The 27,131-nt window shown below is 33.4% G+C and overlaps 2 protein-coding genes across 3 annotated transcripts; one reads left to right on the plus strand and one right to left on the minus strand.

Annotated features, from left to right (window-relative positions):
* Positions 1-481: 481 nt before the first annotated feature.
* LOC111023079 (uncharacterized) lies at positions 482-6,436 on the minus strand. 2 transcript variants are annotated; one of them, XM_022300422.2, is made up of 6 exons: positions 6,189-6,436; positions 4,617-5,332; positions 3,802-3,860; positions 3,404-3,532; positions 1,591-1,726; positions 482-1,071 (listed from the first exon to the last, which is right to left on the minus strand). In XM_022300422.2, the coding sequence occupies exons 2-6, from the start codon at positions 5,319-5,321 to the stop codon at positions 757-759; spliced, it is 1,344 nt and encodes a 447-aa protein (XP_022156114.1). In that variant the 5' UTR covers positions 5,322-5,332; positions 6,189-6,436; the 3' UTR covers positions 482-756. The 2 variants fall into 2 exon arrangements, with proteins under 2 accessions (XP_022156114.1, XP_022156113.1); XM_022300421.2 differs by having other exon boundaries at positions 4,617-5,839; positions 6,189-6,435.
* Positions 6,437-16,699: 10,263 nt separating this feature from the next.
* On the plus strand, positions 16,700-23,423 carry LOC111023106 (uncharacterized). Its single transcript, XM_022300459.2, has 14 exons — positions 16,700-16,864; positions 18,707-18,898; positions 18,995-19,075; positions 19,220-19,315; positions 19,436-19,519; positions 19,663-19,732; positions 19,881-19,963; positions 20,301-20,380; positions 20,557-20,655; positions 20,836-20,944; positions 22,090-22,179; positions 22,279-22,390; positions 22,641-22,687; positions 23,163-23,423. The coding sequence occupies exons 2-12, from the start codon at positions 18,728-18,730 to the stop codon at positions 22,315-22,317; spliced, it is 1,002 nt and encodes a 333-aa protein (XP_022156151.1). The 5' UTR covers positions 16,700-16,864; positions 18,707-18,727; the 3' UTR covers positions 22,318-22,390; positions 22,641-22,687; positions 23,163-23,423.
* The last annotated feature ends 3,708 nt before the right edge of the window (positions 23,424-27,131 follow it).

Below are 27,131 nucleotides of genomic sequence, written 5' to 3' on the forward strand. Positions count from 1 at the left end.
TATTTACTATAAATCTTACGGAATCCAAATTTAAAATTTATTCATGTTATTTATTAAACTGCTTGGAATTGGAATAATAATCAGATAATTAATGATGGTTAGAATATTATTTTTTATTTCTAGCTAATTATAAATATATTAACTAAAAATTGTACTAATGATATTTTTAATTAAAATATTAAAAAAATTTATTTATTTAAGTTGTGATGCTCTTATGTTTATAGTTTCCTATTTTTTAAAAATTAAACATACTTTCCAATTCTACTTTCCTTTTTGGAAATAGAGTAAATAAATTCAAATTCAAATTAATTTTTGGAATGCTTAGATATCAACATTGGTGTACTCATCAATTGGATGATTACAAATTCAAGGCCTTCCAAGATTTATTTTGAAAAATGAAAGAAATATTCTGTTAATTTGACCATTTAAAAGATAAATTGGCTAACAAACGAGTCTATTTTTATAGATAACATCAAATACATTCAAGAATAATCTCAAAATTTTATATTTATGAATGTAAAATCTTATTCACTATATCTTATAAAATAAATAAATAAATGATAGTAATAAAATAAAAACCAATTCAACCCCAAGGTCATTTTCTAGGCTATGGCTTATGCTTACCAGATGAAGCAAAGCAACAAAATGAAGGGGCAAAAAGAAAAAAAAACTAAATCTCTCTGTTCTTTGTACAGTTAAAAACTTAAACCAATGCTTCTTGCAGTTGCTATTTCCTCCTGAGAAATTCACAAAGGCTTATGATTTCTTCAACACCATTTGACCAGACTGATCCTCGTCAAAAAAACGATTTATGAATTCATCCCAACTTTCCCTTTGTTTCGCGGATGATGCTACCAATGAATCTCTTATCGATTGGCTAGAATTCTCACCTTCTTCTAATTCACTGAACGTTCCGTATGAGAGTGGTAAGTTCTCGTCGGGGATTTCCAATGCAGCAGCGCGCTCGAGGGCTGCCTTGTACTCTTCACCGTGTTCTCGCTGTATCGAAGCCTGGCGTTCCATCCGCTGCTGCACAGGGATCTCCATGGCTTTATCATTCTCCATCATGATCTGGGGAGGGGAAAGAACACAAACTTTTCTTCAAACCAATTCAGTTTATGCAATGCCCCATTGCCAAAACTAATATGAATCATTAGAAAAAATTGTTCAACATCAAGTTCGTGCCCGTTTACGTACTATCAAATCTACCATTATTTAGACCTAAGTGAGGCGTTAGTGTCCAATGGTTCATAATTTTTTTTTTAAATTCGTGTGTCTGGGCCAACTTGCGCGCACCTCGACTAATCACGAGCCAACCACCTGACCCTACTATACATTTGGTTGACAAGGTAACTCGTAAGATATTAAATCCTAGGTAGATGGTCACTATGGTTTGAACTCATTCCCTCCAAGTCCTTTGCTATTTGTCCAATGGTTCATAATTGACACTGAGAACTCGAGAATATCGATTAATACGTTGAGGGCCTGTTTGGAACTTTGAGCAGTTGCACTTCAAACTTGTAAAGATTTCCTAGTAAGAATTTATCATTTAATGGAACAAAGAGAGAGAGAGAGAAGTTGGGAACTTACATCAAGGGCCTTCTGAGATTCTCTCTCTATCCAGATGATGGCATGGTCTGCAGTAGCATTGCAAGAAAGGACTAAATGCTCAAACCTCTTATCTACAGGCACTGCTGTCTTCACAACTGGAGGAAATCTTCCTAACCTGCAATGGAGAATGTCATGTTTACAAGGAAAACAATAACAACATTCGAGATCCCCGATCCCCTTGTTGTCTTTCTATCGTAAGTAAAACGAACTGGAGGATCTGTTTCTTCCACTCAAAGGGAAGTTGTTTCCATAAGGCTTCCAGCAACAACAGCCTTATCTCCAGTGTTAATGTCGGGTGTCGTACTTCATTCTTTATAGGGCTAAGTAGCACCTAAATGAAGAAAGGAGCAGGCAGTACTAAAGAAGGAAGCCTGGCCACACACACCTCTTTTTAGCAAGTCGGACCCTTAGCCTAGTCTATATACTCCATACCGACGTACTCAATTTATATTATTTATTAAAGGTTCTTACCTTTATACTTTATTAGTTTCATTCAGGAAGTAGCCCAGCTCAACTGGCCGAAGCTCTGAATGGAAAGAGTACTCTCACGAGTCATGAAAGCAGGTTGACTGGTGACATATTACTGTTGGCCGCAGAACTAATGACTTTATTAGAAAGTCCTACCAACTTCTAAAAAGTGTTCACACAATAGTTGAATGATATTCTGAATACAAATTTTATGAAAACACCAACAAACTCCAAATGCATCCAGGAACCTTAACAAGCAGTCGGAGCTAAAAGAGCAAGGCCTCAACAGATGATCCCGATCCTCGTGAAAATCCTACTGTTTTTATTTTTCCCAAAAAATCTCCTAACAAAAGAAACTAATAGCATTGTACCAAATGGTTATAGCTTCACGATGCCAGGGGAAACCTACTGACAATCAGGTAAAAGAACAAGTAGTACCAGAAGGGAAAAAGCATAAAACAACAAAATTTTGTAGCAGGAACCCCCCAAAAAAAGGGTGAGAAATTGGAGACCACGTGAACAAGTGAGCATACATAACTAAAAGCACAGGCTTGAGGGACTCATCGTAATTAAAAGTGAAGGTTGATTTCAGGCACTCTAAGCTAATTTTGGGCTGCTGGATTAGACATTGATCACCAAAGGCACCAACAATGAAAACCTAATCTAGCCTGCAAGGTCCATCGTACAATTTCTTTATCCAAGGAGTACAAAAGGGAAGATTAAATATTCTCTTAAAGGTTTAGATCTATCAATCTATGAACAAGCTCTTCAGTTAAATGATTTGGACAAAGAATACCACATTAAGACTGTAAATATAATAGAATCCATCAAATCAAGTATGTCAAGCATCTGTCTTCAAACATTCACCAATTTCTTTCTAGTCGCGTCTAAGCAATAGCAAGCATGGCACTAGACCAAATAATGTTAGGTTTATCTGAAGATTTCCCTGGATGAACATGCCTAAGATAGCCTTTCATCATCTGTAGGCAAACTCAATGCAGACCACATTAGAAAATGCAGCTCAATGAAATTAACAGTGAATGGCCACAAGGGACAAGATGTACAAAAGAAAAATATGTATAGGTTTCAGTTCATAGTAGTTGATTTCGGCTTTGCTGAGGCCATTCACTGAAGTTGCTTAAGGAAAGAATATGGACTTAAAAAAGTGATAGCATGTGCAGTGCACCCCTTCTAGGTTCCATTTTAAGCTGAAACTAAGAGTTTTCTATCTAGTAAATAATGCATCATCACATCACCAAGTGAGGAACCCACCCCTAACTGAACCAATTTTTTACTACTTGAACTTAAATAATGCTTTTCATACCTAAAGGGCTTTCGCTCAACAATGTGATAGAGACGACCTGGAGCATAAAGCCGTCTTGGATCTTTAAGCATTTTCTCCTCCATAGTGCATGTATCCTTCAAGCACATCAGGCATAACAAACATGGCAGGCTGTTCAGATAAGGATAACAAATCATTATGATCAATGATGTAAGAAATCAAAACCATAACAAGTGAATGATTAATTCACTAGCATGGAAGCAGTCATAACAACAAATTCCAACCTAGAGCTTCCTCAGAAAGTCCAATATTGGAGAATCAATTTTTTCCTTGAGTTCTTTTATAATTAGTATTTTTCAGGCTTGTCCAAACATTACGTGTGATAGGTCCATAATTTTTTTACAAATTTCAAAGCAGTGCTAACAAGATTGTAGTTTTACCAGACAATTGACTTGAATACATCTTCCAAAGCTGTTGTTGTTCGAGGTAAGAAATCATCCTGGTCCATCACAACAATGCACATTGAAAATTATTAATTAATGTCGAGAGTAAAGAACAAATGGAGAAATATTGCTTTCAAGAAAATAAAATTGGGTTTAAAAAATAGTCTACCAAACTACGTAATATCTGCATGGTGCAGAAGTAATACGCAACAAGCAAACTTAACCATCAAGCATATGAAATCCGCTGCTTGTTTTAGAATTTCATTTAATTACATAGAAAAGCATCTTCAGCCCATATTCCTGAAATTTCAAACATTGAGCTTTGCTTCTCTGAGAATATCATAGAAGGTAGATGCTATCCCATTAGTTGATTTTAATATTAAAGACATGATTTGACATATGATGCTTAGTTTCAGAAAGTATTCCAATATTGAAACGTTTCTATTAATTAAAACGATGAACTATTCAGTACATTTTCACTATCATGAAAAGCTTTAAATATGATGGGTTACAGAGTACACAGTACACAGAGGGAATCCCTTAAGTAAAACATATCCAAGATCGTCTCTGACTGAATTTAACCACAAAATCCATCGATTATTCCTTCTTCTTCTTCTTTTCTTTTAAGTTTTAGCATGAAACTGAAAATCTGCCTTATTTACTTCAATCTAATATGCAGCCCGCAAAAAAAATAATAATAAAAAATTAAAAAAAATCAAATTTTACTTAATATAATGCCTCAAAGAACTCAAACCTATAAATTATAATCATTGGAGAAACAAGCTTCTTTGCAGCTATATTTGATGACCTACCTGGAGTACTACAGAGTTGATAACGTCTGCATATCTCACTGCCAAATTTAGTGACATACACCGAGGAGGAGCAATAGCAAAGCATCTGATCCTCTTCCTCTGAATGTTCCCCAATCTATCCTGTTTCTGCAGAGCAATTATGGTCAATAATGCCACCACTCCAGCCCCTAGGGAATGCCCAATAAATGTCAAGGTATAACCTGGATTCTTTTCAACCAATTCCCTTAAAACGTCACACTCTGCATCAAAAATCCATATAGCCGCCTTCAAAAGACCATTGTGTACATACCCACCACAAAACTTTGTCTGCCCAAGTTTGTTATCTAGCAAAACTGCATAATCACTTTCTTTTGCCAAATTAAGTCCTCTGACTCCCAGGACTACATCAGCATGATCATGATCAAGGTAAATCATATATGGGGAAACTCGACCTAGAGTCTCTTCATAATCCTTTTTTAGTACTAACCAATCAGGATTAATTCCATAACCACCTGGAGGAGCCCAGAGTGGGTTCCGGAGATCATCTTCATAGACAGATAGAATTAATCGACAATAGCGAGGAATAGGTTCAAATTCCTCGGTCGTCGATAGGCTCCAGTTCTCACTTTCATGGCCAGCATTATAGAGAAACTTCAACCACATCCATCGAGCACATGCTAAACAGTATACACCTTCAGCAACGGGAAGGCAACAGGCCAGTGACATAGAAAATAAGGCTACGAAGACAGGAAGCTATCAGAATCAAATACATTCAAGGATGAAAGTCTGGAAGCATAACTTACAAAGAAAGATAATAACCAGTTCTTGTGAAGGGGAAACAAAAAAACTCGCTCAACTTTTAGCAGAAAATAAGGGTTCTTAAGAGATAAGGCTTGAAGTGAAGAAATTCAACTGGTTCTAGGACGAGGGAATTCTGAAGGAATAATATACCTATTAATATATCAAGTAATCAGAAAGAAACCACACATGGAGCGTAAAACATGAATTCTGGGGAAAAAGATCGAAGACTCCCAAATCTTCCCAGAACACTTAAATTGGCAAAAACAAACTCAGATATACCCAAAGAAACCTACTTGAAGAGGACTGAATGAGTGACTCTTGAACTCCCAAGTGATAAAAGCTTACACAAGCACCAAAATTTCGATTCAAAGAAAGGCAAACATCTGAAGGGTAGTGATAAATTGGAAGAAGAAAACCATAAAAATCAGCAGCTAAAGCCAAGCCTGCAAGAAAGAGAAGCACCACAACAACCCATCACAGAAGAGTAACCGGGAAACCCTAAATAATTGCTGAAATGGTCATTCAGCTATCACAAAATGAAAAAAACAAAAAAAAACCCAGGGAAGACAGAAGAGAGATGGGCACTTTTAACATTCGAGAAAGATTAATTTTCTAAGCTAGCCAAAAGTTGCAGCCTCACACCGGTGTGAGAGTTGCATTGGATTACGTAAACAAATAATAGAGACAATAAATGATTATTCTACAGAGGAGACAGAAAACAGTAGGTGGGAAATGGTTGTCCAGAGAGAGAAACAACAGAAACGGGAGAAGATGGTGGAAAAGCAAGTATACCTGCCAACGCCAGTCAAACCCATTACATTTCCACCAAAGGAAATAAGCCAAGATTCCACGAGCTTCGCATCATTGATTCCATTTTTTTATTGGAATTTTGGGCGAGTAGTACTGAAGCGATTGAAATGGGGGAAATGGAGATAGAGAATTTGAACTCGCGGGACCAATTTGGGCCCGATTGCATCACGATAATGACCTCGGGCGATGCGATAGAAGTGGACGAAGGTTTCTTCGTAGGCCCATTTCTTCGTCGCATCGATCTCCGATTTCCATTGAAGCGCAGTGGCTACTTCGATTGTCCGCCTCTATAAGAATTACAGGGGATTCATTTCGCTGTAAAATTTTGGCAAAATTACAACCAAGAAAAGAAAAACCTCAACTTTGTCATTTGTGGCAAAAATAACATTTTTTTTTTTAAATTTCAATACTACTAAAAAATACCATTTGAATAAATGTATCTTAATATTTTGAACAGAAAGTTCACATGTCAGTAATTAATCCTTAAAAATATAGAAGAAGCTATATATCCTTTTTTAAAATGAGATTATGATAAAATTGAGTAGATGATGGAGAAGCCAACTCTGTTAGACCATAGAGAAAGAAGAATTTTAGGGCAACATCTAGAGATATGAACTGTGTTGTCAATGGAGATCGTTGATTAATCATCGTTTTAAATTCTACCACGTCAATTTTCTATTCAAAATATTAATAGATATTTATTTGAGAGGTATTTTTGAAACATTTATAAAAAGTCCTAGGGAAAGTTTTGAGAAGATATTAATATTTCAAAAATAAATTACAAACTTTCAAGAGTATTTTTTGTTGTGATTTAGCCTATGTATTGGAGAACGGGAAAATGAAATTGGTCTTATTATTTGACATTTAGAGATTAGGGTTGAATCGGTCGATAAAATTTATCGAGGAAATGGTGCTACAAATATCCGATTCCAACAAGAATTTTTTTTTTTTTTTTTTTTTGCAAGGTGTAATTTAAAATAGCTATTTTAAAAATGGTCTATTTTAATATTTATTTTTAAAATAACTCTGGCCTAACCTAGGATAATGGACTTCCTTACATTTTTATAATGGCAAGATATTGAACATATGGATCATGACTTTTTTTAATTATTTTTTTTATATTCGTAAGTGTTGGAGCCAGTTAACGTGCACCTCGACTAATTTTGTCTGATCCTACAATATTTGGTGTCGAGAAACACATAAGAATCAATTCCTAGGTTTTTTTATTCCACCCAAAAAGTCGTCTCATCTCTTTCCTCGAACAAAGTTTCATGTAATCTCTCATCAAATAATCGTTCACTCCTCTAGAGCACACATCACGACTCTTTATGTAGAAAATGGATTGAGGTCGGACCTAGTCAAGGTCGGACACGAAAGTTTGCTAACTCGGAACACACAAGAATAACCTGTACAAGGGGGCAAACTCTTCGACATTCAAATCAGTAAAACAGTTCGGACTCAATAGTAAGTTCGAGAAGAAATTCGATACCTGTTGTGAAAATGTTGTCTTCTATTTATAAGTTGGGAATCAGCATACCTCCCGACCGGTGGTTATTCATGTCGGATGGTAGATCGGACATATCGGATTCGACAGATCGGTCCTTGGAGTAGATTAAGTTTTTTATGAGAAGAATATAGCAAACGAATGATCAAGTCTTCGTTGATAAGTACGTATGATGTAAAGTTAAGAAAAAAAATATATCTTAGACAATCAATCTCCAAATCGCCGACCTCTCTAAACTCTGCAAAATTCAAATTAAAAATTGTATAAAAGAATTACTATAGAATCTCAAAAATTGTATGATTTATAGAAAAGAAAAAGAGACATTGGTACAATAATACATAGTAATAACATATATTAATTGAAAATAATTTATTGGGGTATTCGAACAATTTTGTTAACGTGTTTAAATTATTTAGTATATAATAGAAAGTGTTTTAAAGTTGGAAACCCGTGACCGTTAGATTCGACCTGATTCCAACGGATCAATTATTAAATTCAAAAAAATTCTCCCACGTGAGGGAATAGAGGAGAGAGAATGAGGGAAGGGACACGTGAATCACGTGAGGGAGAGAGAGAAAAAACAAAAAAAGGGAAATAACACTAAAATATAAAAAAATGTGAATTTATAAAAGGATAATTACTTTTTAATTTTTTTTAAAATGTCACAAAAGTGGATTTTCCTTGATTTCGTATAAATGTATAAATCTGTAACTTTTTAAAATATTTTAAAAATCTGATGGTATATATATAAATATTTTATTGTGCTATATTTTTGTCACTCGAGAATGACATTTGAATTAGACTCGATTAAAAAATCAGAAATTTTATTTCATGACATAAAATTAAAATTAATATGTATTTTTTAAAAATATCACAGCTTTTAATTTTTTGAAAATATAGAATACTTTTGAATTTTTTCTAATATATTTTAGGAGTTAAAAATTTGTGTTATATTTGAAAATATATAAAATAATAATTTCCTAAAAAATATAGTCTTGGTGAATAATGTGTCCCTCCCTATCTCCTTTTATTTCTCTCTCCCCTTGAAAAATCGACCTAAACAGTCTGATTCGTACGAAGCTTAAAATATTTTTTATTTTTTTATTTTTTACTTATCGATATTCACCCTACACGATGTTGATCATTCCTGCAACCTTTTAACTTTTCTCTCCTTGACAAAAATATCATCATCAAACAGCTAATATTGTCTGTCCGAACTCTACTACTTACCACTTTTTGTTTGACATTTGGAGTTCATTCACAATTCTAGTGGCTATGTGTTTTAGGCTCATCATGCGTCTTTGTTCGTACTTGAGGATTCTACTTATATGGTTAAATTTGGAATATGACTCTAATTAATATCACTTATTAGGACAACTGGGTCTTCTTCATATTTTTACGATATTGTCCAATTTGAGCATAAGTCCTTGTAGTTTTACTTTTGGGTTCAAAAAGTCTTATACCACTAGAGATGTCATTAACTCAATATACCTATAATATTCCCCTTATCTAGTTGACGTGAGACTTTGATGGCAAAATTAAAATGGGATTTAAATCATTTAATAAAGGAGTGTTAAAAGTGACCTACCTCAATCTCATTTTAATCGAAACCAAACAAATTGAATGGAAAATAACTGATATTGGTTCGTATGCCCGATCAATTCCGTCAAAATGAAAATATTTTTATTTTTTAGTACAACAGTGTGAAGTGTGGGTATTTAAACCTTATCGAGAGGAGTAAATCTTTACGGTTGAGTTATGTTCATGTTGGCAAAAATATTTTTATTTATGCATTAATTGCTAGTAAGGTTTAAAATGTTAAAGTTTGATTTTACAGAAATGTTGATGAAAATGTTAATGTCGATAGATATTTTGAAAAAAAATTACGGAAATTATAAAAATTTATGGAATTTGTTTGAATTAGTAATTAACACTTTAACTATAACTTAATTAGCTATGATGGATCACTTTTAACTATCCCATGTAAAAATATCAGTAACTTAACTTATAAAAATAGACGGAAATATTGGAACAAGATAATAAAGATTATTAAAATTATTAGAATTAATAAATTAAAGTTTAATATTGTTTAATTATATTTTATTAAAAGGTGTGTGAATTTAAATTTAAAAAAGAGAAGTAGGTAAATTAGGTTAAAAAAAATAAGTAATTTAAAAATGGAGTATATTTGATTGAAAAAGTCGAATAAAAAAATAAAGAAATCAATGTAAATCCAAAAAATCAAAACCAAATCAAATATTTAATTCAAATTTAAAAGTAGAAATACTTTTATGTTTTTTAATTATTACTACTATTTTTCTTTTAAAATTTATAGCATAGCTTTCTCTAGCCATTTTTAGGCCTAAGGAGAAGGGATTATCTTGGTCTTCTTCTTGTTCTTATTAACTGTCATTGTAAAAACGGATTTTTTTAAAAAATAATATTTTTAAAAAACAAATGACACAAATAATGTAGGTTTGGATGCGATTTCAGGTAAATCGCATTTAATGGCTGCGATTTTAGGCCGAAATCGCAGCCAATGACTGCGATTTTGTGAAAGTCGCAGTCATTGACCGCGACTTCGGTGTGACATGGCTTTAAGGATGCCACGTGTTGGGATGAAAATCGCATGCCGTTGCTGCGAATTATATATGATATATATATTATTTTGTCATTTGGTTCAATGGTAAGAATTGTGCAGAATTGGTCGTAAAGGTTATTTTCAATCCCCCATTCATGGGTTCTACTTAGTCTACTCACCGCATATACAATATCAGGTCTAGTATAATTCATTAGAAACATAAAACTACCTATAATCTTTGCATATTCGGATTGAGATACACTCTCGCCCTGATTCTTTTTAAGACTCATGATGGCATCATAAGGTGTTCTTACAGATAAACTATCAAAGTGATCAAATTTTTTCAGCATTCTCTCAATGTAGTGTGATTGACATAAGGAATATCCATGATCATTTTTCCTTATTTTTACACCAAGTATTACATCAGTCTCTCCTAAATCTTTCATTTCAAAATGTGAAGAAAGGAGTAACTTGGTCTCATTAATGATATCTAAGTTTGAACCAAAAATGAGCATGTCATCAACATACAGGCATATTATCACACAATCAGCTCCAAACAACTTTGAGTAAACACATGTATCAGAGCAATTTACTTTATAACCATTGTTTACCAAAGTGCCATTAAATTTTTCATACCATTGTTTAGGAGCTTGTTTTAGGCCATAGAGAGATTTTTTTAGCTTGCAAACTTTATTTTCTTGACCAGTAGCTAGAAAACCTTCAGGTTGTGTCATGTAAATCTCCTCTTCTAAATCACCATTGAGGAAAGCTGTTTTTACATCCATCTAATGTATTACTAAGCCTTGAATAGCAGCCAAAGCTATCAAAGATCTAATCGTAGCAATCTTGGTTACAGGAGAGTACGTATCGAAGTAATCAATGTCATACTTTTGTGTGTAACCTACAACTACTAGTCTAGCTTTGTATTTTTCTATCGTACCATCTGGTCTCATTTTTCTTTTAAAAATCCATTTACACTTAATAGGTTTGTTTCCTACAGGTAAATCTACCAATTCCCAGGTTTGATTCATAACTATGGAGTCTAGCTCACTTTTAATAGCTTCTTTCCATAGGCTAGAATCTAAGGCATTTATAGCTTCTTGGTAGGTTTTAGGATCTTCGTCTATCAAATACATGCAAGCGAACTGATCATCTATCTTGTCAAAGTTTTCTACCAGACAGGAAGTTAGAAAGTCAGGTCCAAAACTTTTACTAACCTTTTGCCTTTTACTTCTCCTATGTTCAAAATCTATTGTATCATTAGATTTAGTTTCAGAGTCTAGCATATCAACAGAAGTAGAGGGCAACGATATACATGTAGTTTTTGACGTCCCACCAAATTCACCATCAGTTCTAATCATAGGGAAGATGTTTTCAAAAAATATAGCATCTCTATATTCACATATTGATTTGTCATTCAAGCTCATGAACCTATATGCAAAGCTATTTTGAGCATAACCAATGAAAACACAATCAAAAGTTTTAGATCCAACTGTCGGTTTTTTGAATGCTGGATATGTCACCTTTGCTAAGCACCCCCACACCTTCAAGTAGCTTAGGTTTGGCGAATATCCTTTTCAGAGCTCGTATGGTGTCTTATCTAGCCTTTTGTGAGAGACCCTGTTAAGAATAAAACATGCAGAAAGTGCAACTTCCTCCCACATATCACCAGATAGACCAGAACTTAATAGCATGGCATTTATCATTTCTTTTAAAGTTCTATTTTTCCGTTCAGCTATTCCATTCTGTTGAGGTGAATATGGAGCAATAAATTCATGTATAATTCCACTTGATTCACAAAAATCTCTAAGCGAATTATCACTATATTCACCACCCCTATCTGATCTTATCCTTTTTGTTTTCTTGTCTAATTGGTTTTCTACTTCAGCTTTGAATTTCAAAAACATACTACTAGCTTCATCTTTAGATTTTAGGAGATATATTTTCGTATATCGAGAAAAATTATCAACAGAAGAAATATAGTATTTTTTTCCACCTCTGCTAGTTGTGTTTTTGAAATCAGCTAAATCAGAATGAATTAATTCTAGGAGTTCAGTACACCTTGCAGTGACATGTTTAAAAGGTTTTTTTAGCAAATTTTGCTTCTACACAGACATGACACTTTGTAGTTTCAGGCAGATCGGAAGCATTAATTAAATTTAGAGTCCTAAGCCTTTTAATTGATGCAATATTCACATGCCCTAATCTACCATGCCACACATCAAGAGACTCAACAATGTAAGCAGAACTAGAATTAATTTCATAAGAAGAAGTAGTGTTGAGAACAAACAAATCATCTGCTAAATAGCCCTTACCAACAAAGTCACCATTTTTGGTGATAATAGCCTTGTCGGCCTCAAACACAATCCTAAGTTCGGCTCGGTTCAATAGACCTCCTGACACCAGATTTCTACGCAGGGAAGGAACATACAACACATTACTTAATGATAAAGTTTTGCCAGATGTGAGTTTCAAGAGAACCTTCCCTTTCCCAAGTACTCCAGCTGTGGCAGAGTTTCCCATGAAAACACATTCACCGTCGGCAGAGTCCTGGAAGTCATGGAAGAGGTCACGGTTCGAGCAGAAATGTCTAGATGCTCCTGTGTCAAGAATCCAATCGGATTTGTTCTCTACTAGATTCGCTTCCACAACCACAGCGGCAATGATGTCATCCGTCTCTGTAAGGTTGGCTTGTGGAGTAGCCCTTTGATCTTTCCTATCTTTCCTCTGAGTGCACTGATAGGATTTGTGCCCGGCTTTTCCACAGACATAGCAGATCAGTTTGGATTTCTCGATTCTGTCACCATGATTTTTAGGTTGGAGACTTTTGTTCTTTTGAGCTCTATCTCTTGCAATTGTCTTCCCTTTATTCTTGAACCTGTCTTTGGAAGCACTAGAAGATTCAACTAAATTAGCTTTAACTGAATTTAGGGATTGAGAAGAGAGCTTATTCTTTAGCCTGTTGGCCTCCTCCGTGCGCACGAGACTGATCAGCTCTTGCAGAGTCAGGTCCTTCTTCTTATGTTTCAAGTGGTTGCGATAATCACTCCAGGAAGGAGGAAATTTCTCGAGCAACACATTGGCCTGAAGAATCTCGCACATCTTCATGCCTTCAGACAACACACTTGCCACCAGGTTTTCGTACTCATGAACCTGATCCATCACCGGTTTGTCGTCCGACATTTGAAATTGAAGCCATTTACCGACGACGTACTTCCTTCTGCCTGCGTCGTCCCCACCATATCTAGATTCTAACGTGTCCCAAATGACCTTTGCAGATTTTTGGACTACAAAGAGATCAAAGAGAGAGTCGTTCATATGGTTGAGAAGATGCCCACGGACCGTTTTGTTGTCTTTCTCGAATTTGTCAGCTTCGATGGCAGTAGACGTCCCGGGAACAGCAGCAGCAACTGAAACGGTGGCAGCAGCAACGGCAGGCGGATCAGTGACGGTTGCGGTGACGGTAGCGGCAGTTATAATGTAGTCAATCTTCAACTGCTCAAAGAAGATCAATAACTTCTGTGACCATCGGCAATAGTTGGATCCGTCCAGTGGTTCCAATTTTGACAAGTCCGGTAGGACCTTCCCAGATCGGATAGCAGCCATTAGTAGGAGTTTTGCTTTCAACTGTTGGACAATAAAGGACAAAATAGGAACCAGAAGGTAAAAAACGTTGTGCCGTGGGCGGTTAAATGGAAGAGGGGTGAGCTTTTTATAGTGACATGGTAGCCCAAAATAGAATTGAATTTTTAAAAAATAAAAAATTATTTTGGCCACCCATGTGTCTTTTGAATTGCATTCAACAGCACACGTGTGAGCCTTGGTCTTGGCTTGCCTCACACCAAGTTTATAAGTCTAATACTGAGTCAATGCTTATAAACCAACTTCCCAAAGGTTATTCTTCCGATGTGGGACAACAAAAAGTTTTAATATTTGTCATTCCCAACATTTTATTCATGGGAATGTTCTAAATTTATATATCGTTCCAAAAACGACCTTACTAATATTCATATCATTTATACATTAATCTAATATAATTTGGATTTTTTAAAAATTAATTTAATATTTTAGGTTTTTTATATTAATTACGTATGTATATTAATTTTTGTACGTTGTTAAGTAGAATTCATATAAATATAAGACTTTTTTAAAAGTAATTAATATTGAATATAAATTTCATGTTCAACTTTAATATTTTTTTAAAAAATACAATTATATAATTAATGTTTTATATATGGGGTAAAATTCATTTATTATATTATCAAATTATATTCTTCTAAAAAGAAAAATGTCAAATGTAAGCTGATCGTGTTGCTTTAAAATTATGTATTTAAGATAATAGATATTATTCATAATAATTAATTCCAAATATTAAAAGTAAATAGAGAAATTATATAATTTAATTAAAGTTTAATTTATATGCACATGTAATAAATAAATATACTTAATTACCTATTTAGTCAATGAGTATATTAATTTATTTAAACTATAAAATTACAAATTAAACCAAAGGAATTTGATGAAAGAAAATATATGAAAAAATAACAAAGGGGTAAAAATGTCAACATAGAATGTCCTCGACATGGGAATCATGGAAACCCACATTTCCATCCAAATCAAACTCGGCCTTCCAAATAGACATCCTAAGATACATGGGCATCTCGATATCTGGAATAGAAAAAAGCTAAAGGAAGTGGTCTTAGGCTTCCCTCCCAACCTTTCCTACTTCAATGGAAGAGAAAAAACTACCACTTCATTTTAGAAATCTTCAATGGAATTGACAACTATTTTTCACTAATAATCTTTTCAAGTGAATAAGTGAGAGTCCCGTCGTGTAGGGAGAACTGCATGATTCTCTTTTAACGTTATGATGTGAAGATTAAAATGTGATGGATGAGGAATGAGTGTAGTTCTAGTTCATGAGGAGGAAAAAAAAGCCTTCAGATGGTTGAAAAAGTTTTGATGATCAATGAGAGATTGTAATTAGTTTGGTGTGTAGCTGATTTTAATTGTTTTTACCATTCTACGAGTTTTCATTTTATCTTCTAATCTTTATACTAATTTCATGGAATTAAAAAGATTGTGAGTAGAATTAACATTTAATTCTATACTAAAAACTAACAGTTTAATATTTTATAGTTTAATGATAATTGACTAGGTTGTAAGTTCGACTTCCGACCCTACGTACTGTACTAAAAAAAAATTTAAGATTTTATTATACAGAAAGTTCTAAAAAAATGTTGAATATATTATATATCTACTATATTCCAAATAGCATAAATATTAAAGTTAACAAATACATTAGAAACAACTTTAAAAATTCAGATACTAAAGTTCTAATTTAACCCATTGAAAATTTGTCCAATATTTAAGGGACCATTTAGTTTTGTATATTGATATAAGATGTTGAATCTTAGCTCGGAGTACCGTGGGCTACGGCCTAAAAAAAGGTAAAATACGCTTTTGATCCACTAGTTTAGGAACCATAATTTTTTGTCAGTTTCAACTCCGTCTTTGAAATTTCAAGAGGCGACATGTTTGGTCCTTAAAGTTTTAATCTAGTTATTAATTAGTTCCTAAAGTGTAAATTCGATTTCTGATTTGTCACTGACCATTAATTGACCCAAGGACATTTTCCATTTTTTTTTCTAAATAGTAAAGTCTAGTTGACATATATTAGTTGACATGATTCATTAGAAATCAAACTTAAATTACAAGGATCATTTTAAAACTAAATTCAAACCTTAATGACCGAATAAGGCACTTTTTAAATTTAAAAGCAGAATAGAAACTAAATTTAAACCTCAAGACTAAAAGTAATGATTTTTCAAATTTAGAGACCAAATAAAAATCAAATCCAAAATCCAAATAACTAGACCAAACATATATTTTACCTTAATAAAGATTCATAATGGTTTGGTTTCCATCATTGGTTTATGATTCTAAAATCAAACCAATATATTCTTTATTCATTTGAAAAAAAAAATCCATTGGTTATTTTTTTGTTTGTTTGTAATTAGAAGTCAGAACTTTGCTCATCTGTATCCATGGACACATACGTAGGAGACACACAGAAGGTTCGAACTTGAAAATTAGTAAATCATACTAGGGCATCCTTCACATTTTTTTTTCACTCTAGTGTAGAGGTGTAAAAAATAACCGACAATCTAAGTAATCCGTACAATCTAGGTTGTATCAGATAAACGTTTGGCTTGGATTGGGTTGCTATTTTTCCAAACCAAACGGTTCGGTTCGGTTCGGTTTGTGGGTTCGAGTATAAAAAATCAGGCCAGCCCCTCCCGAAATATTAGAAAAATAAGAAATATATAGGTATTTTTTTAAAAATTTTATTTTAGCCTTTTATATGGGATTTAATTTGAAAAAAATAAAAATATATATAGGTTTCACTTCTCGCCCACTCGATATACGTCTTCGTCTCCCTCGGCAGCACTTCCACCGTCGGTGCTGCTGTTCGCCGTCCGTCGCTACTGTCTTCCACCGCCCGTCGCTGCGCTGCTGTCTTCCGCTGTGCGTCGCCTTCTGTATTCCGTCACTGCCGGCCGCCGTAGAGAGGTAGTTCCTGGGAACTAATTTCTGTAAAAGTATTTGCCCGATTATGAATGTGGGAGCCTTCTGCCGAGTACTCTTTTTTGTTTTTGCATCAAACTTCTCGTTGTTTGGGTTCTTATTCATGTGGGTTGCATTAAATTTTCAGAATTTCTGTATTTTTGCCACAGGTTATTTATTATGATTGTGCAAAAGAGTTAGACTTTTGATTTATTCAGTCCATGATATCATTGCAGGAAAGGAAAGTAACTCTATTTATTGTGGCCATGGTACTCATGGGTCAGAATTGAATGTTCACGAAGTGATTTCATCTGTCTATCTGTCTTTTTAGTTTTGTTACATATTTTATGGAACTACTTGCAAAATGTTATTAGATCGATCATTGTTTAGTTTTGTTCTATATGTTCTGAAACTACTCCTTTGTTAGTGTTGTTAAATCAATAGCTATACATTTTTTAGTTTTGTCAAGTCAGTAGCTATATATGTTCTGCAACTTGGCGTATGGTTTTTTTTTTAACCCAACCTTAGAATTTTTGGTTGGGTAGGGTTGGCCATTCGGGTCTCTCAGTTCCCATATATGGCCATCCGGAAAATCCAGGTTGGTCCCAAAAACTCTCCTAACCCAACCCAATCCACCCGTGAACACCTCTACTCTAGTAGCATCCACCGCTACTTGTTCTCTCTTCAGTTCCCCTGCCTTCGTATTTCTCTCTTTTGTTGCTGCTCGTACTACCCCCCCATACCTGACGTCTGTTTGCTGTTCTTACTTGTCTCCACCAATCAATCTGAGGTTTTTTTATATGTTTTTGAAAAGTAATTTTATTTGTATAGATGTAAGATGATACTGATAGTTCGTGGTGGTACATTTATTCTGAAAATATTATTGCGAAAACTTAGTTTAGCATTTTTGTTTCAAAATCTGTACAAAATTTTGATAGTTGACAAGTAGGGCAGCGATCTATGGCACAAAAACTGAAAGAGGGGGGTGAGGTAGGAGAAGAAGAAAGTAAGAATGGAGGAAGAAGGAAAAGAAAGAACAAACAACCGACTAAGAAATCATTACCCAATCGGTTCAGTTTTTAACCAATGGTCAGTAGGTTCTCTTAATTCATACAACTAAACCAATCGTGTTTTTCCACTCTCACAAAATCTGAACTTAACATTTTTTCTAGTAACATTTGAGCAAATGGATGGCACCTCCAAACCCATTCATTTTGATGGTTGATAATTTTGATGAAGTTTAAAAACCGTAACAATTGTTAGTGATATTGTAATGTTAGAGTACCCATAATGAGAAAAATGCTCTCCACATCCCTAGGAGTGGGAATTCAAATGTTCCACCTTTTGGTTGAGGATATATACTATAACCGAGCTTGACTCAAGTTTGAACATACCTCCGTTTTATTTAACAGTGGACCACCATTGTTTATATGGTATATGATTTACTTTTCAATTTCACATAGGCTTTTGTTTTTTAATTTTTTGTTTCCTTAGAAAAACTTTCTTTTTAGTTGAATTTTTTTTGGCTTCGATTTATGTCTCATCAAAATTCCCAGGGAAATGATTGCTTGATCGATATTATTCTTGGATTTCATACTTACATTGTCATTTTTAAAACAAAAAGTTAGTCTTTCTCAAATTATATTCCATTGGTTACCTTTAATCGACTTATCCTTGAAGTTGAACCACAAAACATTTGAGATATAAATGAACAAAATTTGGACTTTGTCCACCTTTTGCTGAAATTGAGATTTGACACAAGAGAAAAAAGTCTCTCTTTATGGCTTTCTCCCATAGTTGCTTGCTCTCATATTTTGTTCTCTTTCACCAATTTTTGGTTTATATCAGTGGTTGAAAGAGATCATACAGATGGGAGAGGAAAAAAAGAACAAGAGGGATATTATCCCATCAATGATAAAGAACAAGGAAAAGAGGAAAGAAGTTCACGCCAACCTCAAGCAGCAGAAGAAGCTTGAGAAACGCAAGAGGGCCAAGGCTCGTGATGCTTCTGAAAAGCAAGCTCTTGAACTTGGAGAAGAAGTAACACATTCACATCATCTACTCATTGAATCTATTTATCCACTATCTTAGTGATTCTGACTTTCTTTTCTATTTCTTTTTCTATTCTTTTTGTAGCCTCCTCCCAGGATGATTCCTCGCACCATTGAGAACACCAGGGAGGTTGATGAGACTGTTTGCAAACCTGATGATGAAGAGGTTTCTTGTTTGTTTTTATTAAATCATAATATATGGCATTTTTTGTAGTGTTTGTTTATATATTTTATATATGTTGTGTGCGTTTATTTTGAATTCTTTAGTAGAGCACACCTTTGTAATATGTCGAGTTTTTGTTTTCTGCAGCTATTTGCAGGAAATGATGCCGATGAATTTAGTTCGATCATAAAGCGCCACACTTTGCCAAAAGTTCTGATAACTACTTGTCGTTTTAACTCTACTGTAAGACTCTTCATTATTACTAGTTAAACAGTAATTTTGTTTTTAGAGACCTGAAGTTGATGGAAAGCAACCTAAAGCATATACATTTTATCTTCTTTGTACGTGACTTGATATTTGCAGATTGGACCTTCGTTTATATCAGAGTTGCTTTCAGTGATTCCAAATGCACATTACTACAAGAGAGGAACTAACGATTTGAAGAAGGTTATTCTTATATATGTCTATCTTTATACACAGAAGGACGAGGGAAATTAAGAAAAAACAAGAATAATACAGAAGAAAGATTTTGCAGCTTGTTATTCTGGTGATAACTTTTTTTTTTTGCTCTTTTCTTCTTTTTCTTGTAGATTATAGAATATGCAAATGCCAAGGACTTCACTTCTTTGATGGTTGTTCATACGAGTAGGAGGAAATTAGGTAGATTGATAATCTTTCTTAAACCTGCTTGCATGTTCTTTCTTCTCTTGAAAACATGTTCTCTCTTTTTCTTTTGTATTTTGTTTTTAGCTGTTTAGTAAGTTGGATTATTTCCTCAGTCTATATTATTGTTTTGAAATTCTTTCAGATGGCCTTCTAATTATTGGCTTGCCTGAGGGACCTACTGCCCATTTTAAGATATCAAATGTTGTCTTACGAAAGGATATTAAGGTAAGCTGGTTCAGGTCAATAATTCTCCACTTAGTTTCATTTATAGGAGTTTCATGGTGTGACCTAGCCAATGTAAATAGCAAAGGGCTCAAAGAAAATGGGTTCAAACCATGGTGGCCACCTACCTAGGATTTAATATCCCACGAGTTACCTTGGCAACCAAATGTAGTAGGGTCAGACGGTTGTCTCGTGAGATTAGTCGAGATGCGCGCAAGCTGGCCTGACACTCACAGAGATTAAAAAAAAATTGTTGCGTTGTTTGTTACTAGTTCTATATTTATCTGGGGGAATAAAATTTCCAGGAAACTTTTACCATTTTATCTCTGCTTGCTTGTAGAATCATGGAAATCCAACCAGCCATGAGCCAGAGCTTGTATTGACTAACTTCACAACGCGCCTTGGTCTCCGTGTTGGAAGGTTGCTTTCTGTATCTTAATTACTTGATTTTTTGAAATACTGCCGGCCTCTTTAGGCTGCATTTCAGATTTGGGGTTCATGTTATTTTTCCTGTTATTACTCTTTTGTGATTATGATATCACTATTCTCAAGTTTTTCTTAATTTGTTGACTTCTATTGTTGTGTTGTTTCTTTAGGTTAATTCAATCACTATTCCCTCAAGATCCTAATTTTCGTGGTCGGCGGGTTGTAACTTTTCACAACCAACGGGACTTTATATTCTTCCGGCATCACCGGTGTGATACCATATCTTTCATACCTTTACATGTTTCACATATTTTCGACTTTATATTCTTCCGGCATCACCGGTGTGATACCATATCTTTCATACCTTTACATGTTTCACATATTTTCTTCTCTGTATGTATGAGGGTTTGGATTATGATGAACATGTGACTTTTTTTTTGTCTTCTCAGTTACATTTTTGATAGCAAGGAAAATAAAAAAGAGGCTGACTCGAAAAGTAACTCCAAGGATGCCAAGGGTGAGAAAGTTCCTAAGCAGAAAGTAATTGCACGACTTCAGGTTAGTATTTATTTTTTAGGAAAATTAGAGGGTATTTTTGCTCCTATGCAAATTCAAGGGTTAGTAAGCAAGCACATCTTCACGTTAGAGTGATGTAAATTGCCATGTTAATATTTTTGCCCCCTTGGGCAACCTAGTAGGCCAGGGTTTGCTCCCTCTTGGTCATACCGACTTAGAGGTCTCAAGTTCATATCTTCCAGTGAGCTTAATACCAAAATCCTTTGATGCCTCTCGTGTTCGGGCCTTGGAGCAGGAAGCGGGTGCCTTTGGGTATAAGAGAGCAAAACTCTGTATCAATTTTGATTTTTGTATTTAGGTTTGAATGAGAAAGTGATATTATGAGAAACATGAGAAATAATTTAGAACAAAAGACAAATCGGCCTTCTTGGCCATCACTTCACCTTCTCCTAAATTGAATTCAGCTACGGCTTCTCTGCTTTGGAATTTTAGAGTTCCGAAGAAGGTTAAGGTGTTTTTATGGACTTTATTCTACCAAGGCACAAACACGGCGGACAAAATTGAGAAGAAAATCCCCCACTGGACTTTTCCCCTATTGCTTGCGGGTTATGTAGACAGAACACAGAAGATGTAGATCAACCCTTCTTGCATTGCCCCTTTGCTGACAAAGCTTGGCACTATGTGGCCTCCCTTCTGGACTCGTCCTTTTGTCTTCCTCGATCTATTGATGTTTTTATAACAGAAGGCTTTGGGGGTAAGGCTCTAAGAGGTAAAGCTTACGTCTTATGGAATTGTGCTGTGAGGTCGGTGCTCTGGCTTCTTTGGAAAGAAAGAAACAGCAGAATTTTTTAGGACAAAGTTAGTCCTTTAGAATCTTTTTTCGTGAATATTAAGCTTCTTGGTGAGCCTCCATCCACAAAGAAAGTTTTTTGTAACCATAGTCTTTTTCAGATTACGCAAGATTGGAAAGCGTTGATTGTATAGTTCTTTGGGGAGGGTTTTCTCTACCCTCCGCCCTTAAGTTGTTTTTGCTCTTTTTTGGGCTTTGGTTTATTAATTACATCTGAGTTTTTTATAAAAAAAAAAAAAAAAATTAGAACAAAAGAAAACTAAACAAAACAAAACGTAAGGAGAGGGAGGATTAGTAGCATGGTAAGAAACAACTGATTCCGAGACTTCATTTTTAGGAATGCGGTCCTCGTTTCACAATGAAATTGATTAGTTTGCAGCATGGGACCTTCGATTCTAAAGGCGGGGAATATGAGTGGGTTCATAAGGTAAGTCCTACTCTCTCTTGATTTCAATACGAAATGCATGAATATTAGATCATGATCCATCCTATTTGTCTAACTTTTTCTATCTACTTTAAATTCCAGCCTGAAATGGACACAAGCCGCAGAAGATTTTTCTTGTGAATGCTAAATGGAGTTATTCATTTCTATTTCCGGGGAGTAAAAGTTGTTCTGACTGAAGCTATCTAATATTATGGTAAGCAGATAAAAACCGGCTTTTATTTAACTTTGGGCGATTGGTTCATCTTAGTTCGGAGGTTGTTTTCTTTTTAGTTTATTAACTTCTTGTCTACTAACCAAGCTTACAAAATAATTTTCTATCAAAACAAAAATTCCCACGATGGCCACTTATAGTTATAATGTTTTCCGACAATGAAATGTAGTAGTGTTAGGTGATTGTCCTATAGTTGTACGTTTTCTTGAGTAATTTTCTTTTGATTTTGCAGTGTAGACCATTGATGGGATCCGAATCACTTTTTCAGCCTGATTGTAGGTAAGAAGTTCATTTCTTTTTCGCTAAAAATTTTGAAGCATAGTTTTTATGGTTGAGTTTGTTTTAGAGGTATAGATGTATCCAAATTTACAACCATTTGGAAAGAATTCCTTTGAGGAAAAAAATTCATACATTCGGTTCATCTTCTTATCTTCGGGTTCAAAATGGTTTAGCTTCACAAATGAGAGGAGAAATGCTTATTGGCATATGGAAAATCTGAAATTCTGAAATGAATAGCCAAGATTTTAAATGTTGATGTTGATAGAAATTAAAGGTGTTCACGGTCTGGTCTGGTTTTAGGGTCGAACCAAAACTGAAACCAAAAATTTAAAAGAAGAAAAATTGGAACCGAACCGAACTGCAGGTACTATATAAACTGATCCAATTATTTGGTTTGGGTCGGTTTATGCGGTTTCTGAGTTTGTGAGGTTTTTATTTTTTTTATTTTTTTTATTTCTTTTTATTCTCCACTCAGTCGAAGTTGAGAGAGGAGGGCGGCTAGCAACGACATTCCAGCAGAGGTGGAGGAGATGGCTGACAGCAAAGAAGACTAGGCGGTTTATGGATTGTGGTTTAAGTTTGTTTTGTTTTAATAATCAAGAGAGAAATTTATCAATTTTTTTGTTTTAATCTCATTTGCAAGTTTAATTTATTAAGTTAATTTGATTAAATGATTTATTTTTATAGGGGGTTGACATCACTATTTCATATTAAAATATTATATTATTTTTATTTATTTATACAATATCATACAAAAATTACGAGGGCATAATAGTAAAATGCTGTACTTTCTTTTTATTTTTTTTAAGACATCTAAATAATAAATTTTAACTTCAATGATTTCAAATTAATTTGGTTTAAAAGCAATTAAGAATTTGAAATTATTTCGTTTAAAATCATAGAATTTGAAATCATTCTTATCCAATTCCAAATGTCAAACCCAACATAATTCTCCAAATTTTTACAAAAAAAAAATATATTTTTAAAAAAATTTTGCAAATGGAGATCCATGCAACCACGTAATTCTTTTTTATTTATTTATTTCTCTTTTGGTCCCTTTCGTTTTGTGGAGATAGAGCTCTTCGGTTCTTTGTCATCAAACTATTTCACATACGTGGACAATGATACTCTTGTTCTCTGAGTATTTATATGATGGTATGGTATTGTCTGTTTTAGGCATAATTGATTTTACTTTTAATTTCACCCAAAAGACCTCAGTACAATCGATATAATTATTCTTGTGTGCACTCTTTACCAACCCAACACTCTCGTATCTTTATTATTATTATTTATTTAATCTCGTCTAAAAGACATGTATGAAATTTTTTCCTCAATCAGTAATTTTTCTTTGAAGGTTAAGAAAACTATGCTCTGTTTGGTATATGGAATTTGTAAGAAATGATTTTAAATTCCTAATTGTGTTAGGAACAAAAATGATGGTAAATCATTAAAATTATTTGGATGTTCACGAGAAATGAAAATAATGTATAACATTTTACTATTATGTCATTAATATTTGTAGAATATTATATTACTAATAATATAACTTTTTTTAATATAAACTAGTAATTTCAATCGCGAAAAACATAAATAATTTAATCAAATTAACCTAACAAAAATTAAAACTTGTCAATGTCACATTTATTTTAAAAACTAAAAAAAAGAACTTGCAAATTTTTATTCAAATACTATAAAAATTCTTAAAATCAAATTATTTCAATTCATTCGCAACAGTTTCTTTTTTATTTTTATCATAGTTATTTTATGATATAAAGTACAAAAAAAAAAAATATAAAGTACAAAAAAATAAAAGTAGAAGGAAAAAAGAAGAAAAATATACCTAAAAAACATAAACATATAAAGTTCTAAATAATATTGAAATATAAGGAATCTTAAATACATCTTTGCTACAGTCCAAAATTTGAAACTAATTTGGTTGATGAGGTAAAGAGGTTAGAGTGCTAAGTTTTTTCACGTAGGGCAAAATCAGAATTTGTATATTTAAATTTAAAATCCTGACAAAGGCGAACCTATTTCGAAAAATGTTTAAACAATTCAAAATCATTTAGGATTTCAAATTTTTTTTTTCTTTATTTATCCAAATGATTTCAAACAGCGGTTAGGAAAAATTTATTTGACAATCCCAAATAGGGTGTGCGAATATCTTCTCATCTTTTCTCAAATTTTGATAACTTTGAATTCTGAATAGTGTGAAAATTTTTCAAAGATCTCATCTTTCTCGACTTCAAATCCTTTATCCCTTTAGATAATCCAAAAATATTCTAGAGGAAAGATCTGACTTTTTCAAATATTTTTAGAAAAATGTACAGAGGAGAAAATAGAGAATAACAAAATACGATTTCATTCCATCTATTTATTTATGAAAATTTACATCATAAGAAGTGATTGACCGCCAAAATTATGTGCGAAGAGAGGACTTGAATTTAAGAGACAACAAATAGAAAAGAAAAAGAAAAAGAAAATACACTTTTGTTCCCTTACCCTTAGACTTTGGACAGGCTAGCCTTTTTTATGTACCGCTTCTTTCCGAAAGGACAATATCTTTCGTTGCATTTGACACGAGATGATAAGGAGAGAGCTTCATCTATCTACAGCGGATTGACGTTTAAAGTCCCTAGAGTCAAATTAATGTCACTAACGGAATGCTAACCGTGAAATTGATGAGTTGGATATTTATTAATTTAATATTAATTGATTAATTTTGATTTCCTATAAGCATTTTCTTCTTCCATTGCTCCGATTTTTAATATAGAAACCAGATAAAAAAATTGAATTAATTTTTTGCCGAAGGATTTCAAAGAGAGTAAAAAGGTTTTTGTAGGGAGAGGGAAAGAGAAAGGATGGAAAAGAGAGAGGAGAGGGAAAGGTAAAAAATTCCCACCTAAATTTAAGATAATATTAAATTAATAAATATCTAATTTAATGCCAGATACTCAGTGAAGTTTGATTTATGAACTTTTTAGGAAGACCAAATTGTCAGTATTTTAAATTTAGGAACCAAATAGAATCATATTTTTATTGTCTGAAATGAGAAGCAAAAATATTCTGATAAATACGTTCTTCAGTAATATCATCATAACTTTCGAAGTCATGCGCGGTAGCAATACCAAACCAAATACGATGAGTAATGGGGTTCTCAGCTAAGCCTTGGAAATCTTAGTGTCATGATCCCTTTCAAATTCTCCTAGCCATGTTATCCAACTGTAATAATTCTTGTTAAGAAGAACGCTCATGTTGTGGCAATTCCACCCAGAAGGTAATGGGTTGCTCCTACAGAGCACGTCCTTGGATAATGCTCAAGGTTCTAGGCTGAGTAGCAGAAGCAACTTTTAATTTGTTATGAGCCCAAACAATGGATTCAATAAATTATTGCAAAAAACCATGTCCGCTGAATAGAAACATTAAACTGGACCAAAATAAAAATGTATTGTAAAAAAAAAAAAGAATAGTTACAAATATGTAAAAAAACCCGCTTAGAGGGAGAGTTGGATGGGCACACACCGTCAGCTATATGGAAATGGAGCAAATGGAACCTCATTTAGTAAAATTAGCAAAATGGAAACTACATTTAGTTTTTTAAAATATAGCATTAAAAAAAACCGAGGTTCAATTTCAAAATAACTACTTTATCCAAAAGATATACATTTGTAATATATCTGACTACAAATATATGTATGTGATATACTACTGATATAAGTGTATAATATATTTGTAATATGTATGTGATATACATTCGATATACTCCTTATATGAGTATCTGTGCAATATTTATGATATACATCTAATATACTATTCATATGAATGTCTGATATACTACCGATATAAGTGAAATTTTTTGCTACATTTGAAAATTTAAAAAACATGTGACATATTTTGAAATACATAAATTGTTACCCACTGCAATTTCTGAAAATAATAATGATAATAATAAAATAACTGATTTCCTTAATAAAATAAAGACCTGTCAGTTATATTTTTAAAGATATCGTAATTTTTCTTATTTAATGTTTAAATATAGTATTATTTTGACTTTTTAAAAATATACATACTCGATTGAATTATGCTATTTTCTTTTTTTTTTTTTGTTAAATTTTAAACTTTGTGTTGTGTTATTTTCAAAAAAAGTCATGAATTCTATTCTTAAAATATAACATAAATTTGAATTTTTTCCGATATATTTCACTTTACCATTTAAGTTAGAGTTCTATTCTTGTTGGATTATTTTTGTTAAATTTTAAGATTTCTACTGTACTTAAATCGTGTGCTGCTTTACCGAGTTTAGAAGGTGAAGGAGCATTCACATTATTTTTTTGCTTCCTCTTTTATTTTCATTTCCAAATCCTACGTGTCCTTTGGGACCCTCTGCTTAGAAGTGGATTTAAATTACCAATAAAGATTGCAAAAATTATTTGAACAACAAACA

The sequence above is a fragment of the Momordica charantia genome (genome assembly GCF_013281855.1).
Source record: "Momordica charantia cultivar OHB3-1 chromosome 7 unlocalized genomic scaffold, Mcharantia_2.0 BLBB01000007.1, whole genome shotgun sequence".
In the NCBI taxonomy this organism is placed as follows: domain Eukaryota; kingdom Viridiplantae; phylum Streptophyta; class Magnoliopsida; order Cucurbitales; family Cucurbitaceae; genus Momordica; species Momordica charantia.

Bases quoted from the DNA above. Each gene is read 5' to 3' on its own strand.
- LOC111023079 (XM_022300422.2), bottom strand. From the start codon at position 5,321: ATGTCACTGGCCTGTTGCCTTCCCGTTGCTGAAGGTGTATACTGTTTA. The intron at 3,861-4,616 runs GTAGGTCATCAA...GTGATGGACCAG, and splicing joins TCAACTCTGTAGTACTCCAG to GATGATTTCTTACCTCGAAC. The intron at 1,727-3,403 runs GTATGAAAAGCA...TCTCCATTGCAG, and splicing joins GTTGAGCGAAAGCCCTTTAG to GTTAGGAAGATTTCCTCCAG.
- LOC111023106 (XM_022300459.2), top strand. From the start codon at position 18,728: ATGGGAGAGGAAAAAAAGAACAAGAGGGATATTATCCCATCAATGATA. The intron at 19,076-19,219 runs GTTTCTTGTTTG...TGTTTTCTGCAG, and splicing joins GCAAACCTGATGATGAAGAG to CTATTTGCAGGAAATGATGC. The intron at 22,180-22,278 runs GTAAGTCCTACT...TTTAAATTCCAG, and splicing joins AATATGAGTGGGTTCATAAG to CCTGAAATGGACACAAGCCG.